The sequence below is a fragment of the Geotrypetes seraphini genome, chromosome 5, assembly GCF_902459505.1.
Source record: "Geotrypetes seraphini chromosome 5, aGeoSer1.1, whole genome shotgun sequence".
Taxonomy (NCBI): Eukaryota; Metazoa; Chordata; class Amphibia; order Gymnophiona; family Dermophiidae; genus Geotrypetes; species Geotrypetes seraphini.
The window spans coordinates 139,400,826-139,426,855 of record NC_047088.1 but is presented as its reverse complement, the minus strand read 5'-3'; the positions used below and the strand labels follow the sequence as shown (position 1 = coordinate 139,426,855).

The following is a 26,030-nucleotide window of genomic DNA, read 5'->3' as shown; positions in this document are numbered from 1 at the left end:
TCTCACTCAATAACAGCCCTCCCATCTTGTAGCTGTATCTCGGGTTTTTGTTTCCTACATGCAAGACTTTACATTTTTCTACATTGAACTTCATCTGCCATCTCGTCGCCCACTCCCCTAGTTTGTTTAGGTCCCTTTGTAAATCTTCGCAGTCTTCTATAGTCCTAGCCCCACTAAATAGTTTGGTGTCGTCTGCGAATTTTATTATTTCACACTTCATCCCTGTTTCTAGATCATTTATAAATACATTGAATAGCAGCAGTCCAAGCACCGACCCCTTCGGAACACCACTCGTGATCCTCTTCCAGTATGAGTAGTGGCCCTTCACTCCTAATCTCTGTTTCCTACCTGCCAACCAATTCCTGATCCATCTGTGTACGTCTCCTTCTACCCCATGGTTCTTCAGTTTCCAAAGAGGGCGTTCATGGGGTTCCTTAGGTGCTTTTATAATCCACACTAATCTCTCAAGTTCAGTGTGGTTTACAGATTAAGAAGCCAGGCAAACCTGGTGAATTACAACATTTTCCAAATTAATATTCAGCAACCTATAAATTTCTGAAACAAGAATGTCTTCAGTAATTTTTGAAATGTTTGTAATTGGATACAGATCTTATGTGTTCAGGTAAGGAGTTCCACTACTTTGCAGATTCATAAGGAAACGGTCTAGACAGACTTTTCACTCTGCCCTCTCCCCCTTCCCCTGAGTGTGATATTTCTCCTTCCCTCTTTTCGGCCCTCCCCATCCAACATCTCTCCCATCTATCACTTTCTGCCTCCTACACACTTTCTAACTCTCCCCCTTCCCTCGAGTGTGACATCCCAAATCCCCATCCCCCAGTCCACATTTCCCCAACTCCACTCACAACTAGCATGCTCTCTCCCCATGCACTGTTTCTCCCTCCCCTCTACCCCAAGTCCATTTCTCCTTCTCTCATCACTCACCCTTCCTGCAACAATTTTCCTTCCTTCCTTCCTTCCCTTCCTCCAACCCCACTCACAACAAATTTTCTCTTCCCTTGCACCATTTCACCCTCCTGTCCAGTGTGCAGCACCTCTCTCTTCCCTATCCTTCTCCTTCAAGTCCAGAAGCACCTTACCCTTCCTTCTTCTTCTGCCAGGTCCAACAGCACCTCTTCTCCCTTTCCTTTCCCTCCTCCCCTGTCCAGCAGCACCTCTCCCTCTCCCTGTCCCATGTCCAGCAGTACCTATTCTCCCTTTTCTTTCCCTTCACCATGTCCAACAGTACCTCTTCTCCCTTCCCTTTCTCTCCTTCCTTGTCCAGCAGCACCTGTCCCTTCATCATGTCCAGTAGTACCTCTTCTCCCTTCCCTTCCTTTTCTCTCCTCCCCTGTCCAGCAGTACTTTTACCAGGCCCTCAGCCGCCCCAGCTTAATCAAGTCCTCTGTGGCCTACCTTTTTTATTTTTGGGATTGTCCTTGGTGGATCTGTTTACCCCTAAGGGGCCATTTCTGTGCTTCTCCCAGGCCTTGGGCCTATTTGATGTGCCCGCTATTGCCACACATTACCGGTGCGCCAGTCGGGCCTTTGTCTTCTTCAGCGCATGTGCGGCCTTGTATCCATGTGCCCTCAGACCATCTTCTCCATGCACCTCCAAACAGCTGACCGCCGTGAGAAAGAAGGCTACTGCTGCTGGCAAAGAGATAACTGGTGGAGAGAGAGCTGGTCTGGCAAAGAGATGACTAGAGGAGAGAAAGATGGCCTGGCAAAGAGATGACTTGGGGGGGGAGGGGAGGCACAAATGCTGGCAGTTTCCCTGTTGCCAGCAATGGGTGGTAAATTAAGACGACACAGCATGTACCTCCTACGCACATCTCACGTACCCCCTGGGGTATGTGTTCTGTGTGTTGAGAAACTCTTCTATATGGAATCAGGCCCTTTATGCTTGAATATTATAAAGGAATTTTTGCAAGTTCATTACTGTAAATTTCAGACTGGAACAAAGACAAGCAATTCTTGTCTTTGTTTCAGTCTGCTGCATACCCCTCATCATTTTGGCCCTTATGGACCATCTGCCTGTTTATTTCTTGGGATCATGATTGTAAATATACACACAGAAGTTTAAGTTTAAGTTTATTAGGATTTTATATACCGCCTATCAAGGTTTTCTAAGCGGTTTTACAATCAGGTACTCAAGCATTTTCCCAGAAAATGAGTCTTATAAAGTTACTGATGTGTATAAGTATACTTACTGATAAGAAGGCACATGTTTGTGTATAATTGGATGTAGGCATGTTTGGGGGAGAGGTTTGGGTGGAGAATGGGTAGAGTTTCATTTTAGGCACAGTCTTTGTAAAATATGCATGTTTTGGTGTGTATAGACACATTGCTTTGCAATATCTACAATTTTTGCAGCTTTTCTGAGGTAATTTTATATGGGAACATAGGTGCTCGTGTCTTTGTAAAACAGGCATCTGCTCGAACTACCAGAATGAAATATGCCTCAAAATGGCCCCGGTCATGCCCTTCAACTGCAAACCGCAAAGCAACAGTCCTACTCCTACTTCATACTGAGCCACTGGAATCGACTGCCTTTACAGATCAGATCTCTTGAAGGACTCCTCAGCTTTACAAAAGCAATAAAAACATACCTCTTTATCCAAAACACTGCCCTTGACCGATAAACTACAAAGAAATGTATATTGGTACCAGAACCAGTATGTGTCACATAAGGATAACTTGTATCATACACTGTAACTTTCTGTGTGTCAAATTAGGGTAAAACCTGTACTGAAAACCTTGCACTGAAGGATAACTATAGGATAACTATAGCAAAGGATAACTATAACAAATTCTAACCAGACAAATCTGATCAATTTCTTTGACTGGGTGACCAGAGAATTGGATAGAGGGAGTGTGGTACATGTGGTGTATTTAGATTTTAGCAAAGCCTTTGACAGTGTTCCGCACAGACGTCTAATAAATAAACTGAGTGCCCTCGGTATGGGCCCAAAAGTGGCTGGCTGAGTCAAGAACTGGTTGAGTGGAAGGCAACAAAGGGTAGTGATCAATGGAGTTCGCTCTGAGGAAAGGGATGTTACCAGTGGTATGCCTCAAGGTTCTGTTCTTGGGCCTATTCTTTTTAACATTTTTATAACTGATATTGCTGAAGGGTTGTTGGGTAAGATTTACCTCATTGCGGATGATACCTAAATCTGCAATAGAATGGACACGCCGGATGGTGTGAAAAACATGAAGAAAGACCTGGTGAAGCTTGAAGAATGGTCTGAAATTTGACAGCTAAAATTTAATGCTAAGAAATGCAAGGTCATGCATTTGGGCTGCAAAAACCCAAGGGAATGGTACAGTTTAGGGGGTGAAGAACTTATATGCACGACAGAAGAGCGGGACTTGGGTGTGATTGTATGTGATGATCTTAAGGTGGCCAAACAGGTTGAAAAGGTGATGACGAAAGCTAGAAGGATTCTAGGGTACGTAGGGAGAGGTATTGATGCCCCTGTATAAGACTCTAGTGAGACCTCATTTAGAATATTGTGTACAATTCTGGAGTCCGCACCTTCAAAAAGATATGAAAAGAAGGGAGTCAGACCAGAGGAAGGCTACTAAAATGATGCATGGTCTTCATCATAAGGCATATAGGGACAGACTTAAAGATCTCAATCTGTATACTTTGTAGGAAAGGCGGGGAGGGGAGATATGATAGAGATGTTTAAATACCTATGTGGCGTAAATGCGCATGAGTTGAGTCTCTTTCATTTGAAAGGAAGCTCTGGAATGAGAGGGCATAGGATGAAGTTAAGAGGTGATAGGCTCTAGAGTAATCTAAGGAAATACTTTTTTAAAGAAAGGATGGTAGATGCGTGGAACAGACTCCTGGAAGAGGTGGTGGAGACAGAGACTGTGTCTGTCAAGAAAGCCTGGGATAGTCACGTGGGATCTCATAGAGAGAGGAAGAGATAATGGTTACTGCAGATGGGCCATTATGTTTCTAAGTTTCTAGTAAACTGTATATCATTAATATTAGCCCCTAGTATGTATCAAGTTAGGATAAAAACTTGTATTGTAAACTTGTACAGAAATTATATATGTTAAACCTGTAACCCGTTCTGAGCTCTTTGGGGACAATGGGATAAAAAATGAATGAATGAATTAAATAAATAAATACATTAATTAATTAAGCATGCTGTTTATAAGATCACTCTCCATGTATACAGATAACTCAGTATCTTGTGTTTAAATATCATCTTGATTTGTATTGGCTTTAAAAATAAAATAATACTAGACAGACCTTGTCAACCCAGTCCTTGGGGCATACCAAGTCCCATTGGGTTTTCTGGATATCCACACTGAATATGCATGAAATAGAGTTGCATGCCAAGGAGGAAGTACATGTTACCCAATTTAAATCTTGTAAAAACTATCTTTCCCTTGTTTAATTTGTGTTAAGAGCTATCTTGGCTTACTGTTTGATAGTAAATTGCCTTTGTTTTTTCATAGCAGGAATAGGAAATGTTAGCAGTGAGTGGCCCTTCGTTTCTAATATGCAGTGGCTAAGGAGGAGGAGGAGGAAGAAGAGAGCTCTGAATGTAAGTGTCTTTCTGATAAACTTCTGATTCCTCATTTGTAGACTACTGTGCTGAACAGACTTTAATAGGGTTAAAATAAGATAACAGGGAATTTTGAAGAGCCTCAGTTTCTCAGTATCTACTATTTTACATAGTAACATAGTAACATAGTAACATAGTAACATAGTAGATGACGGCAGATAAAGACCCGAATGGTCCATCCAGTCTGCCCAACCTGATTCAATTAAAAATTTTTTTTTTTTTTTTTTTCTTCTTAGCTATTTCTGGGCGAGAATCCAAAGCTTTACCCGGTACTGTGCTTGGGTTCCAACTGCCGAAATCTCTGTTAAGACTTACTCCAGCCCATCTACACCCTCCCAGCCATTGAAGCCCTCCCCTGCCCATCCTCCTCCAAACGGCCATACACAGACACAGACCGTACAAGTCTGCCCAGTAACTGGCCTAGTTCAATCTTTAATATTATTTTCTGATTCTAAATCTTCTGTGTTCATCCCACGCTTCTTTGAACTCAGTCACAGTTTTACTCTCCACCACCTCTCCCGGGAGCGCATTCCAGGCATCCACCACCCTCTCCGTAAAGTAGAATTTCCTAACATTGCCCCTGAATCTACCACCCCTCAACCTCAAATTATGTCCTCTGGTTTTACCATTTTCCTTTCTCTGGAAAAGATTTTGTTCTACGTTAATACCCTTTAAGTATTTGAACGTCTGAATCATATCTCCCCTGTCTCTCCTTTCCTCTAGGGTATACATATTCAGGGCTTCCAGTCTCTCCTCATATGTCTTCTGGTGCAAGCCTCCTATCATTTTCGTCGCCCTCCTCTGGACCGCCTCAAGTCTTCTTACGTCTTTCGCCAGATACGGTCTCCAAAACTGAACACAATACTCCAAGTGGGGCCTCACCAATGACCTGTACAGGGGCATCAACACCTTCTTTCTTCTACTGACTACGCCTCTCTTTATACAGCCCAGAATCCTTCTGGCAGCAGCCACTGCCTTGTCACACTGTTTTTTCGCGTTTAGATCTTCGGACACTATCACCCCGAGGTCCCTCTCCCTGTCCGTGCATATCAGCTTCTCTCCTCCCAGCATATACGGTTCCTTCCTATTATTAATCCCCAAATGCATTACTCTGCATTTCTTTGCATTGAATTTTAGTTGCCAGGCATTAGACCATTCCTCTAACTTTTGCAGATCCTTTTTCATATTTTCCACTCCCTCTTCGGTGTCTACTCTGTTACAAATCTTGGTATCATCTGCAAAAAGGCACACTTTTCCTTCTAACCCTTCAGCAATGTCACTTACATACATATTGAACAGGATTGGCCCCAGCACCGAACCCTGAGGGACTCCACTAGTCACCTTTCCTTCCTTCGAGCGACTTCCATTAACCACCACCCTCTGGCGTCTGTCCGACAGCCAGTTTCTGACCCAGTTCACCACTTTGGGTCCTAACTTTAGCCCTTCAAGTTTGTTCAACAGCCTCCTATGAGGAACTGTATCAAAGGCTTTGCTGAAATCCAAATAAATTACATCTAGCATATGTCCTCGATCCAGCTCTCTGGTCACCCAATCAAAAAATTCAATCAGGTTCGTTTGGCACGATTTACCTTTTGTAAAGCCATGTTGCCTCGGATCCTGTAACCCATTAGATTCAAGGAAATACACTATCCTTTCTTTCAGCAACACTTCCATTATTTTTCCAACAACTGAAGTGAGGCTCACCGGCCTGTAGTTTCCTGCTTCATCCCTGTGACCACTTTTATGAATAGGGACCACATCCGCTCTCCTCCAATCCCCAGGAATCACTCCCGTCTCCAGAGATTTGTTGAACAAGTCTTTAATAGGACTCGCCAGAACCTCTCTGAGTTCCCTTAGTATCCTGGGATGGATCCCGTCTGGTCCCATCGCTTTGTCCACCTTCAGTTTTTCAAGTTGCTCATAAACACCCTCCTCCGTGAACGGCGCAGAATCTACTCCATTTTCTCGTGTAACTTTGCCGGACAATCTCGGTCCTTCTCCAGGATTTTCTTCTGTGAACACAGAACAGAAGTATTTGTTTAGCACATTTGCTTTCTCCTCATCACTCTCCACATATTTGTTCCCAGCATCTTTTAGCCTAGCAATTCCATTTTTTATCTTCCTCCTTTCACTAATATATCTGAAAAAATTTTTATCTCCCTTTTTTACATTTTTAGCCATTTGTTCTTCCGCCTGTGCCTTCGCCAAACGTATCTCTCTCTTGGCTTCTTTCAGTTTCACCCTGTAGTCCTTTCTGCTCTCCTCTTCTTGGGTTTTTTTATATTTCATGAACGCCAACTCTTTCGCCTTTATTTTCTCAGCCACTAGGTTGGAGAACCATATCGGCTTCCTTTTTCTTTTGTTTTTATTGATTTTCTTCACATAAAGGTCCGTAGCCATTTTTATCGCTCCTTTCAGCTTAGACCACTGTCTTTCCACTTCTCTTATGTCCTCCCATCCTAACAGCTCTTTCTTCAGGTACTTTCCCATTGCATTAAAGTCCGTACGTTTGAAATCTAGGACTTTAAGTATCGTGCGGCCGCTCTCCACTTTAGCCGTTATATCAAACCAAACCGTTTGATGATCGCTACTACCCAGGTGAGCACCCACTCGAACATTAGAGATACTCTCTCCATTTGTGAGGACCAGATCCAATATCGCTTTTTCCCTTGTGGGTTCCGTCACCATTTGTCTGAGCAGAGCCTCTTGAAAGGCATCCACAATCTCCCTACTTCTTTCTGATTCCGCAGACGGAACATTCCAGTCCGCATCCGGCAGGTTGAAATCTCCCAACAGCAGAACCTCCTCTTTCCTTCCAAACTTTTGGATATCCACAATCAGATCCTTATCAATTTGCTGCGATTGAGTCGGAGGTCTGTAGACTACACCCACGTAGATAGAAGTTCCATCTTCTCTTTTCAGAGCAATCCATATCGCTTCTTCCTCTCCCCAGGTCCCTTGCATTTCGGTCGCTTGGATATTGATCTTTACATAGAGAGCTACTCCTCCACCTTTATGACCATCTCTGTCCTTCCTAAAAAGATTATATCCCGGTATGTTTGCATCCCATCCATGTGATTCACTGAACCATGTCTCTGTGATAGCAACAATATCTAGATCTGCCTCTAATATCAGGGCTTGCAGATCATGAACTTTGTTGCTTAGACTGCGAGCATTTGTGGTCATCGCTTTCCAGCCATTTTTCAGCGATAATCTCCTTTTTCGTATGGATTTTTGTGTCGTTTCACTTTCTGTTGCAATACTAAGAAATGAGTTGCTGATATTGCTTATGTTGCAGCCTTTACTACTATCACATCTTTTCTTTTGCCGGGGGTGGTCTTTATAATTGTCCTTCGTACATACACCACCCCCACCTTCTAGTTTAAATGCCTGGAAAAATATTGTCTAAATTTCTCTGCAAGGTTTCTTTTTCCTGCTGTAGTAATATGTAGCCCATCAGTGCAATATAGCTTCTTGTCCTTCCATGTATTTCCCCATCCTCCTATGTACCTGAAGCCTTCTTGATGACACCAGGCTCTGAGCCATCTATTAAAGTCCTCTGTGTTTTTCACTCTTTGCTCTCCTTTTCCATATGCAGGCAGTATTTCAGAAAAAGCTAAAGTCTTTACAAAAGGTTTCACGCCCTCACCAAGCTCCCGAAAAGCTTTCTGTGCTGCAAGTGTGGAGTTGTTGGCCAGGTCATTTGTTCCCAGATGGATAACAACATCAGTGTTAAAATCCTTAGTTTCTTCCTTAACTATAGTCAGTATTTGCCTGGAACTCCTGGTAGCTGAGGATCCTGGAAGACATTTCACTATTTTGGACTCCTCGCCCTGTGTTCCAAGGTTAATGCCTCTGATGATGGAATCCCCCAATAGTAATAGTTTTCTGTTTTTGGCTTTTTTATTTGTACTTAGGGTGCTCTTGTTCTCTTGAGTTTCCTTCATTGGTTCCAGTCCCACCTCCCTTCTGTTTTCCTGAGTATCGCAGTGCACTAGTGGAGCGAAGGAATTCTGTAGAGGTAATATTAGTGAAGGTGGATGTTTCTGTGTTACATGTCGCAGTCTTCCTGAACCTACTGTGACCCATTTATTCCTGGGCTGTTTTATTCTTTGAGGTAGAGGTGGTAAGTTGGTATGATTTTGTGGAGTGATGGAAGCTGCTTTAATTGTATTCAATTCCTGTTTAAGTTTGCAGAGCTCCTCCTTAATACTGGCAAGTTGAAGACAGATGGGGCAAGCCTTAAGCCTCCAAATAGTATGTCTTGGAATTATAGCACCACAGTGATTGCATAGAATAAAGGTCATCTTGATTGGTTGTGAAGTCCTGATTATATGGGTCTCTATATATGAATAGTGGTCCCTGGGGTTGGTGGGACTATAAGTAAGACTACTAGTAAGGCAGAAATATAGGCTCTATACCACCTAAAACACAGTATTTTAAACAAAACTGCAGGAAGAAGAAATAAGATTTAACAGAGGAAAGAGAAGGATTTTTTTGTGCTTTTTTATATTTTTTTTTTAGTAAGAAACAGGGAGGAGAAGAGAAATTAAGCAGATATAATGCTGAAAACCAGTGAAAAGAGCAGAATATGAAATGGTAACTTAGCTTTTAGAAGTTCACAGGGCAGCCTTGTTTCAGCAATGTCCCAAAGATAATGCAATTAACCTTAGAAGTAAAACAGAACCCCTCCCTTCTCCACCTAATCAGCAGAAAACAATGGCTGAATACTGGTAAGACAGAAATATAGGCTCTATACCACCTAAAACACAGTATTTTAAACAAAAATGCAGGTTCTATCAGTGCTACCCTAAAACACAGGATTTATAACAGGATTTTCCCTACTTTAGTCCCCCTGAGCCACAGACACCAGAAATATAGGCTCTATACCACCTAAAACACAGTATTTTAAACAAAAACGCAGGTTCTATCAGTGCTACCCTAAAACACAGGATTTATAACAGGATTTTCCCTACTTTAGTCCCCCTGAGCCACAGACACCAGAAATATAGGCTCTATACCACCTAAAACACAGTATTTTAAACAAAACTGCAGGAAGAAGAAATAAGATTTAACAGAGGAAAGAGAAGGATTTTTTTGTGCTTTTTTATATTTTTTTTTTAGTAAGAAACAGGGAGGAGAAGAGAAATTAAGCAGATATAATGCTGAAAACCAGTGAAAAGAGCAGAATATGAAATGGTAACTTAGCTTTTAGAAGTTCACAGGGCAGCCTTGTTTCAGCAATGTCCCAAAGATAATGCAATTAACCTTAGAAGTAAAACAGAACCCCTCCCTTCTCCACCATTTTAGGTTTTAAAGCTGCATTGGGTCACATGAACATACAGTGATTCTAATACTCATCTTTGTGTAATAACAGTAGAATGTTGAATCGGTTGAATGTTGTCATTGGATCTCTGAACACAACAAGATCCCTGGTAAAAACAAAAAATAACTAGTTATAAAATGCACACTTACAGTGTGACACAGTGGCTTGTTTCTGTTCTGTTTGCAGAAAGGCACATCTTCTGACACTTAGTGAGAAGAAACAATAAAATATGTTTCTTCCAAAACAATAAAATATGTTTCTTCCCACTAACAGTGTCAGAAAATGTGCCTTTCTGCAAACAGAACAGAAACAAGCCACTGCGTCATAATGTAAGTGTACATTTTTTAACTAGTTATTTTTTGTGTTTACCAGGGATCTTGTTGTGTTCAGAGATCCAATGACAACATTCCACCGATTCAACATTCTATTGTTACACAAAGATGAGTATTAGAATCACTGCATGTTCCTGTGACCCAATGCAGCTTTAAAATCTAAAATAGTAGATACAGTGGAACCTTTGTTTACGAGCATAATTCGTTCCAGAAGCATGCTCGTAAACCAAAATACTCTTATATCAAAGTGAGTTTCCCCATAGGAAATAATGGAAACTCACTTGATACGTTCCCACCCCCCAACCCCCTCCCCTGAGGCCTGTGGCGCTGCTTCCCCCCGCTCACAAACACCCCCCTTGCACAAACCGGCACCCTCCCCTCCCCCGCGTGAACAGGCACCTCCGCCCAAACAACTTGAAACTTACTCCCCCGTTTGGCATCGGCACGCAGCCCACAGGACGTGCCGGTGCCACTTGAAGAACTTCCTGCCTCTGCCGGGCCTTGAGCATGCATCTGCGCATGCTCAAGGCCTTCTAATTCTCCCTCTCGCCAAGAATCTCGGAGCCTTGAGCATGCGCAGATGCATGCTCAAGGCTTGGCAGAGGCAGGAAGTTCTTCAAGTGGCACAGGCACGTCCTGTGGGCTGCGTGCCGGTGTCAGATGGGGAGTAAGTTTCAAGTTGTTTGGGCGTGGGGTGCCGGTTTGAGCGGAGGGGGAGCGATGCCGGTTCTCGGGGGGGGGGGAGAGTGCTCGCAAATCAAGTCAACACTCGGTTTGCGAGACAAGTTTTGCGAGAATGTTTTGCTCGTCTTGCAAAACACTCGCAAACCGGGTTACTCACAGAAACTGAGTCCCTTCAAAATTTCCTGTTATCTTAGATTAAAGTTGTGCAGTGCATACATTTGTAGCATCAAAGGATTTGATAGGTTTTTATCATGTTGTATATTAATCTAAATAGGCTAAGGAAAAACCTTGAAAAATGCCTCTGTGTCTTTCCAGCCAATTATTTTGTCTTTTGTATATTAATCTACTCATGTTGCAGACCATTGATTTAATTTTTTGTCCTTCAGAGAGTGTTACAAATTTGAGTGTTCATGTTTTATCATCTAATTCTATTTCTTGGTCTGACATACAGCCTATTCAAGTTTCAAGTTTATTATAAATTTGATTAATCACTAATTCAAAATTCTAAGCGATGTACAAATCAATAAAATTACAAAATTTTAGGGGGAATCAGAACAAACACTTAAAACTAACCTAACAAAAACATATTGAAACAAAAGGAGAGGATGGGAAGAGAAATACAAGTTGTTGATAGTAAGTAAGACATGTATGGGAAAAAAAACAATAGGAATGGAGAAAGCAATGTGCTTCAAAAAAGTTATGAAATAGGATTCAATTGAAGCTTCTAGTCAGGCTTTCTAGTTATCAAATGCGTCTTTAAACAGAAAGCTTTTTAACTTGCTCTTAAATCTGTCTAGATTACATTCTTCCCTTAAATAAATAGGGAGGGAATTCCATGTATGGGGGGCTGTAACAGAGAAGATGAATTGCTGCTGTGTATTAATGATTTTGAGTGAGGGAACTGTTAATAGATGTTGGTCGTTTGACCTCAATACTCTTGTTGGGGTGTAAGGAATCAATAATTTATAAATAAAAGTGGGAGTTTTGTAAAGAAGAGATTTGAGAGTTAACATATGAGAAATCAACATCCATATGAGGGTGACATCCAAAATGTATATCCATTTTACAAACTGAAACACTCAAATTTTGAACGAAGCAAAACAAGGGACATGGATGTCTTTGTGATAGCATAGGAACATCCATATTATAAAATTACTACAGATGTAGAGTAGATGTAGCCTAATGGTTAGAACAGCAGACTGAGAACCAGCAGAGCCAGGTTCAATTGTAGAGGGTATATATTGAGACCATATGCAGTGTCTATGATGACCTGTAGAGTAAATGAACATTGTGGGAGTCTATGCAGAGTACAGATGACTATATTTTTTAACGTTCTTATTTGTGGGGATTTTGCATGTGTATTTATGTGTCAGCTAGTGTGTTTTTCTGACTCTAGGCATCTCCTGCCACTCCATACACTTACTATAACATCCCTTTCATCCAGCCTTACACTGTTCCTCCTCTCATCCCTATTTGCACTCACCCAACTCATTTTTCTATCCCTCTTTTCCTTTCCTCTTGATACTCTTTCCTTCCTTACAGTCTCTCTTCCATGCCATCCCTTCCCCTCACTTTCTTAGCCTTCTTATATATCTTTTCTTGCATCACCCTTCTATTCCCCCTTGTACTCTTTTCCTTGCATCACATTTACTTATCATTCTCCCTTGCACTTCCCACTCCTTATGAGTAAAGATGGACAGTCAGAAAAATGGGCCCTTCCCGACAGGTACTATTGTATAATCCAGGGGTTCTCAACTCAGTTCTCAGGACACACCTCAGCCAGCAGGGTTTCAGATATTCAACAATGAATGTGTATGAGATAAATATGCATTCACTACCACCATTGTATATAAATCTGTTTGATACTCATTGTGTGAGTCTCCAGAAAACCTGACTGGCTATGTACTTATTTATTTAAAATTATTTATATCCTGCATATCCCAAAATCTATGTGGGATTAGGTTGAGAACTATAGGCACAAACAAAAAACCACCTATAATTAAAATAACGCAAGTTTATGTAACATTTAGTAAAATGAAATATATAAATTATGCAAACGAAATCCAATGTAAGTCTGTTAGCCTTCAATAATGAACCAACATTATCATGTGGGAAGACAGACCTTTGTGGCTGTAAATCATCTGAGAAGTGGAGATAAAATACGCCTTACAAATAAAGAGCCAGCAACCGCGGCTGCCGAGATGGCCTCTGAAGCCCTGTATGCAGTAGATCCCCATCTACGTTCCACGCACTGTCATCTGAATACGGAGAGGAGCTGTTGAATAGACTACTGGGTCATTCCACCTGCTGGGTCAGCAGGAACCTCATTCCTCTCCTTGGAAAGCAAGACCCGGGCCTCACCAACAGTGGTGACTCATTTAGAGACCCCATTCAAAGTGATTAATAGATTGAAGGGGAATGTCCAGCAATACCACACATTGGCACATGCCAATACCCGGAATGTTCTCCCGGAATGTTCTCCTCTTCTGTAGTGTGCTGGAGGCAAGATCCTGATACAGTTCCACAGAGTGTCCATTCTACTGAAGCGAGCCAAGGGTCCCTAGCTCTGAGGAGGAGCCGCTGTTTAATAATGAAACTCTGACGACAGACAACAATATTGTGGGGCTGTTCCGATGTCTTAGACCCCCCCCCCCCAGGGGTCTGTGCACTCTCTCAATGCCAGGGTCCAAGTTGTTGTCTTGCAGCAGCCATCTGGCCAGATTGGTCATCACTTCTCTAGCATCTTTGTATTCATTTGTGTCCGGGACTTCCCAAATATGTAAATTATTTTGAAGGGCCAAATTTTCAAGATCCCCGATTTTATCAATCAGTTCATGCAACTTGGATTGCACATCCTCTAAGCCTCGCTGAGCCCCAGTGGCCAACTGCTGACAGGCGTCCATACGAAGCTTCACTGTATCGATGCAGGACCTGATTTCAGCCAGGTCCTGCCTCAATTCCTTGATCGCCTCTTTAACCTGGGTTGTCACTGTAAAGATTTCTGTCTTAACCTCCGTTAACAGTTCTTGGAGATCGGCCTTAGGAGGCACCATGGCTCTTCCATAACTATCAGAGGTCCTTGCAGGTGATGTCTGCAGCAGCCCCAATGCACGGGTTTGTTCCCCGCCTTCATCCTGCTTCCCAACTGCGTACTTGAAACACATGGGGAGATTTTTGGGCGTGTAGCCCTGTTGGTGGTCACTGTCCTTTTCTTTGATGCCATGAGATTCAGGGGCCATTGACAAGCAGTTGCACTACAGGACTAGTCAGATCGGCAAGCGAAAATCAGTTTTTCAGGGAAATTATGATTGCCAGAAGACAGAGTCTCGATGTTAGGCAGCCATCTTCGTTGAAGACATCACTTCCTCCTCCCTAAGGCTTTTTCTTAATGGCATTCTTTCCTATAGAGCAATGGTTCCCAACCCTGTCCTAGAGGACCACCAGCCAGTCAAGTTTTTAGGATAGCCCTAATGAATATACATGAGAGAGATTTGCATATAATGGAGGCAACAGGCATGCAATCTGCATCATGCATATTCATTAGGGCTATCCTGAAAACTTGACTGTTGGTCCTCCAGGACAGAGTTTAGAACCACTGCTTTAGAGGCTTTAGCCTCTTCCTAATTTGGGGCCCTTCCTGCGAGATCCACTTTATGTATTCTCCTATTCCCATCTGAGCACACTTTGCTAGTCCCACTATACCCCTAGTTACCTTTGTAACTTCTTTGGACTTTCTGAGCTATTGGATTGATACTCCTGGATTTATCAATTCCTATGGTTCCCAGAACTAAATTGCCTTCAGTGACCACACTCCTAATCTGTATTGAATAGTGAAGTTTCTGGAATCCTGTGGATTACAGGATCGGAGGCAAAATGGATTCACTAGAGGTAGATCTTGTCAGACAAATATGATCAATTTCTTTGACTGGGTGACTAAAGAATTGGATAGAGGGAGTGCGGTAGATGTGGTGTATTTAGATTTTAGCAAAGCCTTTGACAGTGTTCCACACAGATGTCTAATAAATAAACTGAGTAAAACATAGAAACATGATGGCAGATAAAAACCAAATGGTCTATCTAGTCTGCTCATCTGCAGTAACCATTATCTCTTTTTATCTCCAAGAGATCCCACTTGCCTGTCCCAGGCCCTTTTGAATTCCAACAGTCTCTGTCTCCACCACCTCTTCTGGAAGACTGTTCCATGCATCTACCACCCTTTCTGTAAAAAAAGTATTTCCTTAGATTACTCCAGAGCCTTTCACCTCTTAACTTCATCCTATGGCCTCTCATTGCAGAGTTCCTTTCAAATTAAAGAGACTCAACTCATGAGCATCTTCCCTCTCCTGCCTTTCTTCCAAAGTATACAGATTGAGAAGAGTGTCCCTGTGTGTCTTATAACAAAGACCACACATCATTTTAGTAGCCTTCCTCTGGACCGACTCCATCCTTTTTATAATGAAGTAAAGGCTGCTTTGTTTACCTCATTCGAATGACTACAAGACAGCATTGTATGTTCCAAAAACAGACAATATTTGTTTATTGTTAGTATAAAAACTTACAAAATTACAGCAGCAAAGGCATAGCAGAAAAATATATTGTCAGTTCAGAATATGCAATGGAGAGAATAACTTGCACTCATATGCTTAGCAGGGGGCTAGCAGTTCCCCGCAGCATAAGTAAGTGAATCTCTCTGGCTCTACCTGTGATGCACATGTTTTTTTATACAGAGAAATTCTTTCTTTGTTCCATAAAGCACATCCCCGAACTTTGGTCATGTACTTCCCTATTGGTTCAAAAATGTATACCTAACTATTCCTCCACCCCAGTCCACGCCTCTCTCACTTCCCCTCCCCCCCCCAGGAGGGGGGCCCGAGCAGAAACAGAATTCTTGGTGAACTTTCTTTCTTCCTCCAGCTCTGAGATCCTTATCACCTTGCAGATGCTAATTTGTGGTTTTACACCGCTGTACATCTTCAGGATGGCGTCCTTGTATGCTGAAAGTTGGCAAGGGTGACCTTTCAACAACCCAGCTGTGCTTGGTTCCCATAACTCGGTTAAGAGACAGGCAGCAAATGTTTTGGTACCAAGTTCTCTCATCTCTCTACACCCACATTGTCCTGCAGGGATCCTTGCTCGTTATAAATGTTTTATGGCTTTCCAGGGTGCCTGGCATATGTGAAGTCATACAGCACTGATAACAGTTTAGCAGAACCTTGGAGAAATATCCTCCCAGCAGGGAATGGAGACAGGAACTTTGCAGCACAAAGGCCAGCTGAGTTAGCATTTCAAAGGATACATGTGTTCACAGACAGCAAGGTACAGGCTGGGCCTGGCTATGAGAAAATATAGGTCTGTGGTGTCCAGCATACACAAGTGAGGCCAGTATGTCCAGTTGATCCATCTGTATGTCCAGGTTATCCATCTCAATAACTTTTTGAAGGTGTGGACTCCAGAATTGTACACATAATATTCTAAATGAGGTCTCACCAGAATCTTATACAGGGGCTTCCTGATACCATACCTCTCCCTATGCAACCCATCATCCTTCTAGCTTTCTAGCCTTCTAGCCACCTTAAGATCATCACATACAATCACACCCAAGTTCCGCTCTTCACTCCCTAATCTGTACTGTTCCCTTGGGTTTTTGCAGCCCAAATGTATGACCTTGCATTTCTTAACATTAAATTTTAGCTGCCAAATTTCAGACCATTCTTCAAGCTTTGCAAGATCTTTCTTCATGCTAGTCACACCATCCTGGGTGTCTACTCTATTGCAGATTTTTGTATCATCCACAAAGAGGCAAATCTTACCCGACAGCCCTTCAACAATATAGTTTATAAAAATGTTGAACAAGCCCAAGAACAGAACCTTGAGGCACACCACTGCTAACATACCTTTCCTCAGAGCGATATTTATAGATCACTACCCTCTGTTGTCTTCCAGTCAACCAGTTCTTGACCCAGCCCGTCACTTTGGGACCCACCCAACGGCACTCAGTTTATTTATTTGACGTCTGTGTGGAACACTGTCAAAGGCTTTGCTAAAATCTAAATACACCACATTTAGTGCACATCCTCTATCCAATTCTCTGATCACCTAGTCAAAGAAATTGATCAGATTTGTCTCACAAGACCTACCTCAAGTGAATCCATGTTGCCTCTGGTCCTGTAATCCACAGGATTCCAGAAACTTGACCATTCTCTGTTTTAAAAGTGTTTCCATTAATTTACTTACCACAGAAGTCAGACTTACCAGCCTGTAATTCCTTATTTCTTCCTTACTTCTACTTTTGTGGAGAGGGACCGCATCCACCCTTCACCAGTCTTCCAGTACCACTCCTGACTCTAGAGACTCGTTGAAAAGGTCAGGCTGCGGAGCCACCAGAACTTCCCTAAATTCCTTCAGCACCCTAGGATGTACCCCATCCGACCCCATTGCTTTGTCTACCTTTATTTCAGCTAGCTCTTCACAAACACAACCCTCTGAAAATCGATCAGGGTCTATTACTCCTCCATCCCTATTCACGTTTATCTTCTATGTTCCCGCTCCCGGCGCTTCAACCATGAACACAGAATAGAAATATCTGTTAAGCAATTCGGCCTTTTCTTTATCAGCTTCTACATATTCCTCCCCTTCACCTTTGAGTCTCACAATGCCACTTTTGCATTTCTTATCATTAATATATTTTTTTAAATGTCTTGTCTCCCTATTTTACTGTGTCAGCTATTTTTTTTCTTCCATTTGCATCTTTGCTTTTCTGACTACAAGACCAGCCTCTCTTAACTTTTCCAGATATTTTTGCCTGTCTTCCTCTTTCTGCAATCTTGTAGTTTATAAAAGCTACCCTCTTATTCCTTACCTTCTCAGCTATTACTTTTGAGAACCAAAGTGGCGTTCTTTTCCTCTTATGTTTACTTACTTGCCTCATAAAAAGGTTTGTCGCCATTACAATCGCTCCTTTCAGTTTTGCCTACCGCATTTTCACTCCTTTCAGACGTTCCCATCCAGATAATTCCTTGACGTAAACCCACCATCTGAACAAAGTTAGTTTTTTTTAAAGTCTAGAACTTTTGCTTTTGAATGAGTCCTCGCTATACCCATCTTAATATTAAACCGTACCATGCAGTGACCACTGGATGCCAGATGATTACCCACTGTAACATCAGAAATACTTTTCCCATTTGTAAGCACTAAGCCCAGTATGACCCCATCCCATGTGGGTTCCATTACCAACTGCTGGAACAGTTCTCCTTGTAGAGAATCCAGAATCTCCCTACTTCTAGAAAACCCTTCAATAGGGATACTCCAATCAACATCCAGCTTGTTAAGATCACCTATTTGTCAGACTTCCCCTTTTTTAGATATATTCGGAATATCTACTATTAAATCTCTATCTGCTTCTTCCATCTGTGAAGGAGGCCTGTATATCACACCAATGTAAATATATTCACTATTCCCTCTTTCCAAATTGATCCACAGTGCCTCTTCCTTGCCCTGCAGACCCTGCAATTGTGTGGCTTTAATATGTTCTTTAACATATAGCGCTACTCCTACTCCTTTTCTTCTTACCCTGTCTTTCCTAATCAGATTATAGCCCGGTATAACTACATACCAGTCATGGTTCTCTGTGAACACGGTCCTCAGATGACGAGGTTGTTCCATGTATTATGAAGTTTTCCTCTGTGTCACAATGTTTAGGCAGGAAGATTAAGAACATCTGGCCTATGATGCTAACAGTATGCTGTTTTCGTGATCAAGAATGTAAGATTGCTTTCACACGTAATAGGAATTTGAATGACATTTTGTGCAAGGCTGATGTTTGGACTGTATATGAGGAGGGGAGGGTGGGTCATTTCCACTGTGGAAAAGCTTCTGATGTGATGCAGGAGGTCAATCTGGCACAGGTCCCAGCCAGAATAGTTGTGAAATTATGCTCCTTGACAACATGTGAAATGAAGGGAGTGGTCTACGTGCCCCTGCGGGTTATCTTATATTGGCCACACATCCAGATGTTTTAAGACTAGGTTGTTTGAACATCGGTCTAACATAGTCCATAAAAAAGAAGTTGACATTCTTACCCGCCATTGTGTTAAAGAACGGCACACCTTTGAAGATTTTGAATGCTTTGTTTTGGAACACATCCCTGTTACCCTATGGAGGGGTAATACGAAGTGTCTTTTGTATCAGCATGAACAGCGCTGGATCTTTTTTTGGACACTTTTTGGCCCAAGGGGCTGAATCAGCGGGTAGAATGGGTGGCATTTTTTTGGATGAGCGGTAGTGCTTTTCTGGTTGTGGCAACTGTTTTTTTAAATCACTGTCAGTTGCTTTGCCGTCAGGATCCGGAAGTGCCACCGGAAGTTGGGTCCTGTGGTTCTTTTTAAGCAAGGGGCAGTTCTTGTGCCTGTGTGCATGGAAGAGGAGCAGAGTTTTCAGTAGATTTACGTTCCCTGAGGGAAGCCTTTGAGAGGCGAAGCAAGGCATTTGTTGGATCTGGGCATGGCTTCTGGATATTTCATTGTGTAATTGCCGTGCTGTTTCCGTCTGAGTCTGGCCAGACATCTTCAACAACGGCGATTTCAGACCATGGTTCCCAAGTTAAATAAAACTTTTTGTTTATCCTGTGCACAGTGATGGGTGTAGTACCCTTTTGATAATTACATTTCAGTGGTGGTGGAGTTTTTTTTGCCAATGATATGAAATTAAGCAGATTCAAACATTAAATCATTATTGATAGTTGACTGCTGACGCTTATGAAAAGTTTGTGGCTTTTACTCCGCCTTTTTTGTATGAAATGTTTATCGAGGGAGTATAGCCCATTCCTGGTGAGTAATATAATTTTTTGTATTATTGAGTTTATAGTTTTACTCTTAATTTTTTTCTTGAGAGACGTTTAAATACGTACGTGATGTAAATGCGCATGAGTCAAGTCTCATTTGAAAGGAAGCTTTGAAATGAGAGGGAATAGGAGAAGTTAAGAGGTGATAGGCTTTGGAGTAATCTGAGAAAATACTTTTTTACAGAAAGGGTGGTAGATGCATGGAACAGTCTCCCAGAAGAGGTGGTGGAGACAGAGACTGTGTCTGAATTCAAGAAAGCCTGAGTTACTGCAAATGGGCAGACTGGATGGGCCATGTGGCCTTTATCTGCCGTTATGTTTCTATGTATATCTCCCATGAGATCCTTTATCTGTGGCCTTAAACCAGGGGTGTCAAATTCAAGCCCGTGGGCCAAATTGGGCTGCAGGGTAATTCGATTTGTCCCGCTAATTGGCCCTCTATCCTTCCCTCCCTCCATCTCAGTCTTACTTTCAAACAGCATGCAGAGGATCGCCGGTATTATAGTGATCCTAAGCAGGCTGCCGTCGACCTCTGCAGCACATTCCCTCTGCTGCGATCCCGTACGTCAGAAGAGGGGCGGGACCGCAGCAGAGGAAATGTGCTGCAGAGGTCGGCAGCAGTCTGCTTAGGATCGCTACAGCACCAGCGATCCTCTGCAGGCTGTTTGAAGGTGAGTCAGCGCTAGAAAGAAGATGCAGGCCTTTGGGGAGGGGGTCAGTGGCAGCGGAAAGCCCTCGTGTAGAAGTACAGGGAGGGAGGGAAGGAGGGGGTCCAAAGAGACGTGCATATGCTGGACTGAAGGTGGAGGGGGGAGGGGAAGAAATAGTGGGCCTCAAAACAGAGGAGAGGGAGTGAGATGGTGGGTAATGGGATGGAGGGAGAGAAGGAACAGAAAGGGAGAGAAGTTGGACACAAGGGATGGTGTGGAGGGAGGATAGAGATAGTGGATAGAAGGGTAGTTGGGAAGAGAAAGGGAGAGATCATGGACCCTGGGATGGTGGGGAAGGAGGATGAGATGCTGGAAGAAAGTGTAGTTGAGAAAAGGAGAGATGGTGGATCTGGGGATGGTGGTGTCCGTCGCTAAAGCTGCAGGGATGGAGATGAAAAAAGGAAAGATGCCAGACCTCCGGGGGAGGGAAGGGAAGGGAAACGAAAGGGAAAGACAGAGATGGAAGATGGATGGTTAACACGGAGAAAGAAGAAAACGACATAGTCAGGCAACATAAGAAGAAGACATTATCAGGCAAGTTATCAGAAGACAACCAGAGCCTGGGACCAACATGATTTGACTAATGACCAGACAAAAAAAAAGGTAGAAAAAATAATTTTATTTTCTGTTTTGTGATTACAATATGTCAGATTTGAAATGTGTATCCTGCCAGAGCTGGTGTTAGATAGCAAACATGAACTAGGACCTAAAAGAGAGAGGAAAAGTCCTTTTAATTTATTTTGTATACATCACAGAGCTGGCGTGGGGTTAGAGAGGTTGTAACCCTATACTTCTACTAAGACTAAGGGGTCCTTTTATTAAGGTGCGCATTTAGCGTGCGCTAAATCAGTTAGCGTACCTTAAGAAAAGGACCCCAAAGTATCTTTAAAAAAAATTTGGCCTGCGACTTAGCCTTTGTTTTAGATTTCGGCCCATTATTTGATTGAGTTTAACAGCTCTACCCTAAAGAGTCTCTGGATTGTATCTAGAGTTTTTTTCCTAGTTTCAGTAACACCTCTAATACTTGTTCCTTTCCTTTTAGGAGCCCTTTGGCTCCCAGCTCTTTCCATTTCAGATCTTTAAGACCATTTAACCTTTCTCTTATTTAGGACACGCTTGGGTTATTCTTATCCTCAAGAGGTCTTTCGATGGCCTATTAATGAAGATCACAAATGAGTTTCACCTATCTGACCACATTTTAGTACTGACTCATTCTTCTGAGTGGGGCATTCCTACTCCCAAGGCCACTATTTCCAGATGGATCCATAGGGCCATTTTGTCAGCCTACTTTCTTTGTGGTAAGAAGTCTCCTGTTTCTGGTAAGGTGCATTATACCAGGAGCATGGCCTCCTTGTGGGCCGAGGTTAAGGCGATCTCCTCCAATGAAATTTATTGAGCAGCTCCTTGGTTCATTCTGCTCACGTTTGCCAAAATTTACAGAGTGGATGTGGTGGCAAGACAGGACTCTGCTTTTGGGTTCTGGGTTGATGCAGTCAGCCTGCTCTAGCTTTTTGGGACTGCTATTTTACGTCCCATTTGTGTAGAATGTCTCACCTATTGCACTGGAAAAAGAAATTATGTACTTACCTTGATAATATCTTTTCCAGTAGATAGATGAGACATTCTATACTCCCACCCTGACCTTCCTGCGCCTGCCTACTGTCTCATTCTGCTTATGCCTCTCCAAGTTTGCTTTTTGGATGCCAGTTAGCCGTTTGGGGCCTTGAAGAATTCTGTATATATGTGCATACAGGAGTACTTCCTGTGCTTCTTTGATGCCACTGTTTATTGTTCTGGGAACAGTTGATTCTTGGGAATGTTCCCATTGGTGACCCTACCTCACATACTGTTGATGAAGCTCTTTGTGCTTGGGTACTAACTATAGGTGGCAGTAGAGCTCTCAGTGAAGTACAGGAGGGTCAGAGAAAAAATCCAGAGTGGATTCCTTCTGCAGATGTCTCATGGCCATTGGGAAATAACCCACTTGTCTGAGCCCTATCTACTGGAAAAGATATTATTAAGATAAGGACATAATCTCTTTTTAGTGTGGTACCTGCAATTCCTATTTCTGAGAGTTTGTTAGGAGAAGGTGGTTATCTACTGAGTTGAAGGCTGCAGAGACGTTGAATTGGAGAAGAGTTGCTTCCTGGCCTCTGCTTAGTATCTGTTAGATTTTTGTGGTCAGAGTTAGAAAGAAGAGTTCAATGCTATGCTGCAGTTGGAATCTGAGCTCAGAAGGATGTAGACTGGAGTATTGGTCAAATTAGGTTGCAAGTTGTTTGCTTACATGGGTTTCCAGGAGCTTGGTGAGTATGGAAATGCCTTTAATGGGTCTGTAATTTGAGGGAGTGGAGAGATCTGCATTCTGTGATTATGGTATTGGAGTGAGTGCTATTTTTCCTATTTCTACTGGAAGTTGACCTTGATCTAGAATGTTATTTAGGAATTTGGTGAGCCACGTGATGATTGCTTCTTGTGCGTTAGCAAAAAGGTAACAGGGGCATTTGTCTAGGGATCTGCTATGAGTAAATAGTTGATTTGAGTTCAAAGAAGCGTGGGATGAACACAAAGGATCTAGAATCAGAAAATAAGATTAAATATTGAACTAAGGCCAGTACTGGGCAGACTTGCACGGTCTGTGTCTGTATATGGCCGTTTGGTGGAGGATGGGCTGGGGAGGGCTTCAATGGCTGGGAGGGTGTAGATGGGCTGGAGTAAGTCTTAACAGAGATTTCGGCAGTTGGAACCCAAGCACAGTACTGGGTAAAGCTAAGAAGAAAACATTAAAAAATTGAAATTGAATCAGGTTGGGCAGACTGGATGGACCATTCAGGGCTTTATCTGCCGTCATCTACTATGTTACTATGTTTTTTTTGGTTTTTTTTTTTAGAAGTTTTGCTTTCTCAGAGGTCGATAAAGGTGTGAAGGAGCTCCATATTTAATCAGCATTACAGGGTGGTTCTGGGTTTTCATGCATAGAGTGTGTTGGTCTTAGCGTAAGGTTTTTTTTTTTTTACTTCTGTTTGGACTGTTTTTATCTTGTTGAGGAAGAAGTTGTCATGGTCCTGGGCCACTGGTTGGGTGTGGTGATCTGAGGTGCCCTGTTTGGGGAGTGCTGTTAAGCTACGTATAAGGTGAAAGGGTTTATTTTTGATTTCCTTGGCTTAGTAGTTTTTCTTAGCCTCTGAGATATTGAATTTGTATTTGTTTTATCATTGTCCTCCATAGTGTTTTGTGGTCAGGTGATTTACTTTTCTGCCATTTTCTTTCTAACCTTCAACTTGCTTGTTTTTCCATTTTCAGTGTTTCTGTAAACCAGGGGGAAGTTTTGGTGTGTTTTATTTTGCGATGATATTGTGGAGGGAGTCTAGAGTGTTTGTGATTTAGGAACTGTGATCTAGAATTGGGTAGGATTTGTTTTGCCTCTTACCAGATCCCTCGCTTTGGAATGCAATGCCATTTCATTTTCACAATGAAAATTCCTTAAGTAAATTTAAAACAAATCTCAAAACATTTCTCTTTAAAGATGCCTACCTATGGGGTGGGGGGGGGAAGCTTTTAAGAAGCGACATCTCTGTTTCCCTCTCATTACTCTCCTTCCCTCTCTCCATCCTTTTTTCAAATTATGGGGAACCACAAGTACAAGGGGGCACTCAGAGAAATTGAAAGGGGACAGGTTTAGAACAAACGCTAGGAAGTTCTTTTTCACCCAGAGGGTGTTGGATACATGGAACGCACTTCCGGAGGCTGTGGTTGGCAGGAGCATGTTACAGGGCTTCAAAGAAGGTTTGGATAGGTTCCTAGAGGACAAAGGGATTGAGGGGTACAGATAGGAGTAGAGGTAGGTTATAGGGATAGGAGTAGAGGCAGGTTATAGAAAAAGTCAGGGACCACTAATCAGGCAATAGGCCTGATGGCCGCCACGGGAGCGGACCGCTGAGCGAGATGGACCTCTGGTCTGCTTCAGCGGAGGCAACTTCTTTTTTTTTTTTTTTTTTATTTATTTATAAATTTTCAATATAACAATCAAGTATAAACTTGTACAGAAAAGCAAAATTGAAGAAGCAAAAAATACAACATAATACAAAACAAGAAATAATTGTATCTTAAATCTCACTCAAGTCCTCTATTTAGGATCTAAGATTCAAAATAAACGGAATTTAAGTAATCAATTAAAGAAGAAAAACAGTTATAGTTAATACTGTGCTAACAGTCGTCTATTTTTCTTATCCATCCTGAGCTGGCTCTTTCTCCAGTCTTGACAGTGATAGGAATGTTGTCAGTTGAGATGGTTCAAAGAAAACAAATTTATGCAATTTATAATGGACTATACATTTACAAGGATAACGAAGGAAAAAAGTAGCTCCCAGGGCTATTACTGCTGGTCTCATCAGAAGAAATTCTTTTCTCCGCTTCTGTGTGTCTCTGGCCAAATCAGGAAACATTTGAACTTTTAGTCCCAAAAATTCTTTATATTTATTTTTAAAGTATAATTTCAATAACCATATCTTGTCCATTGTAAGGGCTACTGAAAGAAGCAATGTTGCCGGCGTAGCTACTTCCCTATCTGAGGATTCCAATAAAACTGTAACATCCAAGGGCTCTTGATTAACTTCTTTAACATCCTTAACAGGGAGGTAGTACACCTGAGTTAGAGGTGGTATAGAAGATTCAGAAATTCCCAATATTTCCGTCAAGTAACGAGTAATCATTTCTCTAGGAGTCACTGTTGTAATCTTAGGAAAATTAATTAATCTAAGATTATTACTTCTTGTGGAATTTTCAAGTGACTCTAATTTCCTTCTTAAATTGGTGTTATCTTTAATTAAAGCCTCCTGTATAACTTTTTGGGAATTAATATTCTGTTGTTGATTTTCAATCTGTAATTTATTTTCAGTGGTTGTTTTCCGTATTTCCAAGATATCTTTATCATACACTTTAAACCGTTCCTCCACTTGATTTAATTGGGATGCTATAGTTTTAGGAATAGTAACTACCAGGTCCCACAGAGCGTCCAATGTAACCTCCTGGGGTTTAGTTATCTGAGGAAATTGAAAATGTAAAGTCTTATGCTCACCCACTGGCAAGTCTTCCAATATCTGTCCAGACTGGGCTGTTCCTTCCCCCGTAGATGTCCTGTCCTCGAATTCCTTGTTCAGATTTCCCAGAGAAATCTGGAGAACCGATTCTCTGTCCCCCGGACTGATCTCTGCTGCCTCTAGAGTAGGAAACACTCCGATTTCCGGAAGTTCCCCCTCCCTCGGGGAACTAGCCGTTCGTGGATGCGGGGGAGGTGCTCGGTTGTCAGGGCTAAAGGTGGTTTCCAGCCCCAAGGAGGTCTGCTGCACGCCGTTCTCCTGCAGTGTCTCCAGCGGGGGTAGCCCTGATCCTGCCGACGTTCCCTGCATGCGCCTGATGATTTCATCAATGTTGCCGAATACGGAGGTCTCTGAGCGCCGCGAGGCCCCAGCGGTGCTTTTCCCTCTCCGCTTAGGCATATCGAAGGTAGGAAATCAATATTATTCGAAAAAAAAAATATCCAGTTGAGAAAAC

General features: G+C 42.3%; 1 protein-coding gene across 1 annotated transcript in view; it reads left to right on the top strand.

The window, feature by feature from the left end:
* The window catches only part of ADAM23 (ADAM metallopeptidase domain 23), a 727,231-nt gene that overhangs the window by 307,127 nt on the left and 394,074 nt on the right, over positions 1 to 26,030 (top strand). The window contains 1 exon segment of the mRNA XM_033945744.1: positions 4,477 to 4,565. Within this exon segment, the coding sequence (XP_033801635.1) occupies positions 4,477 to 4,565 (89 nt within the window).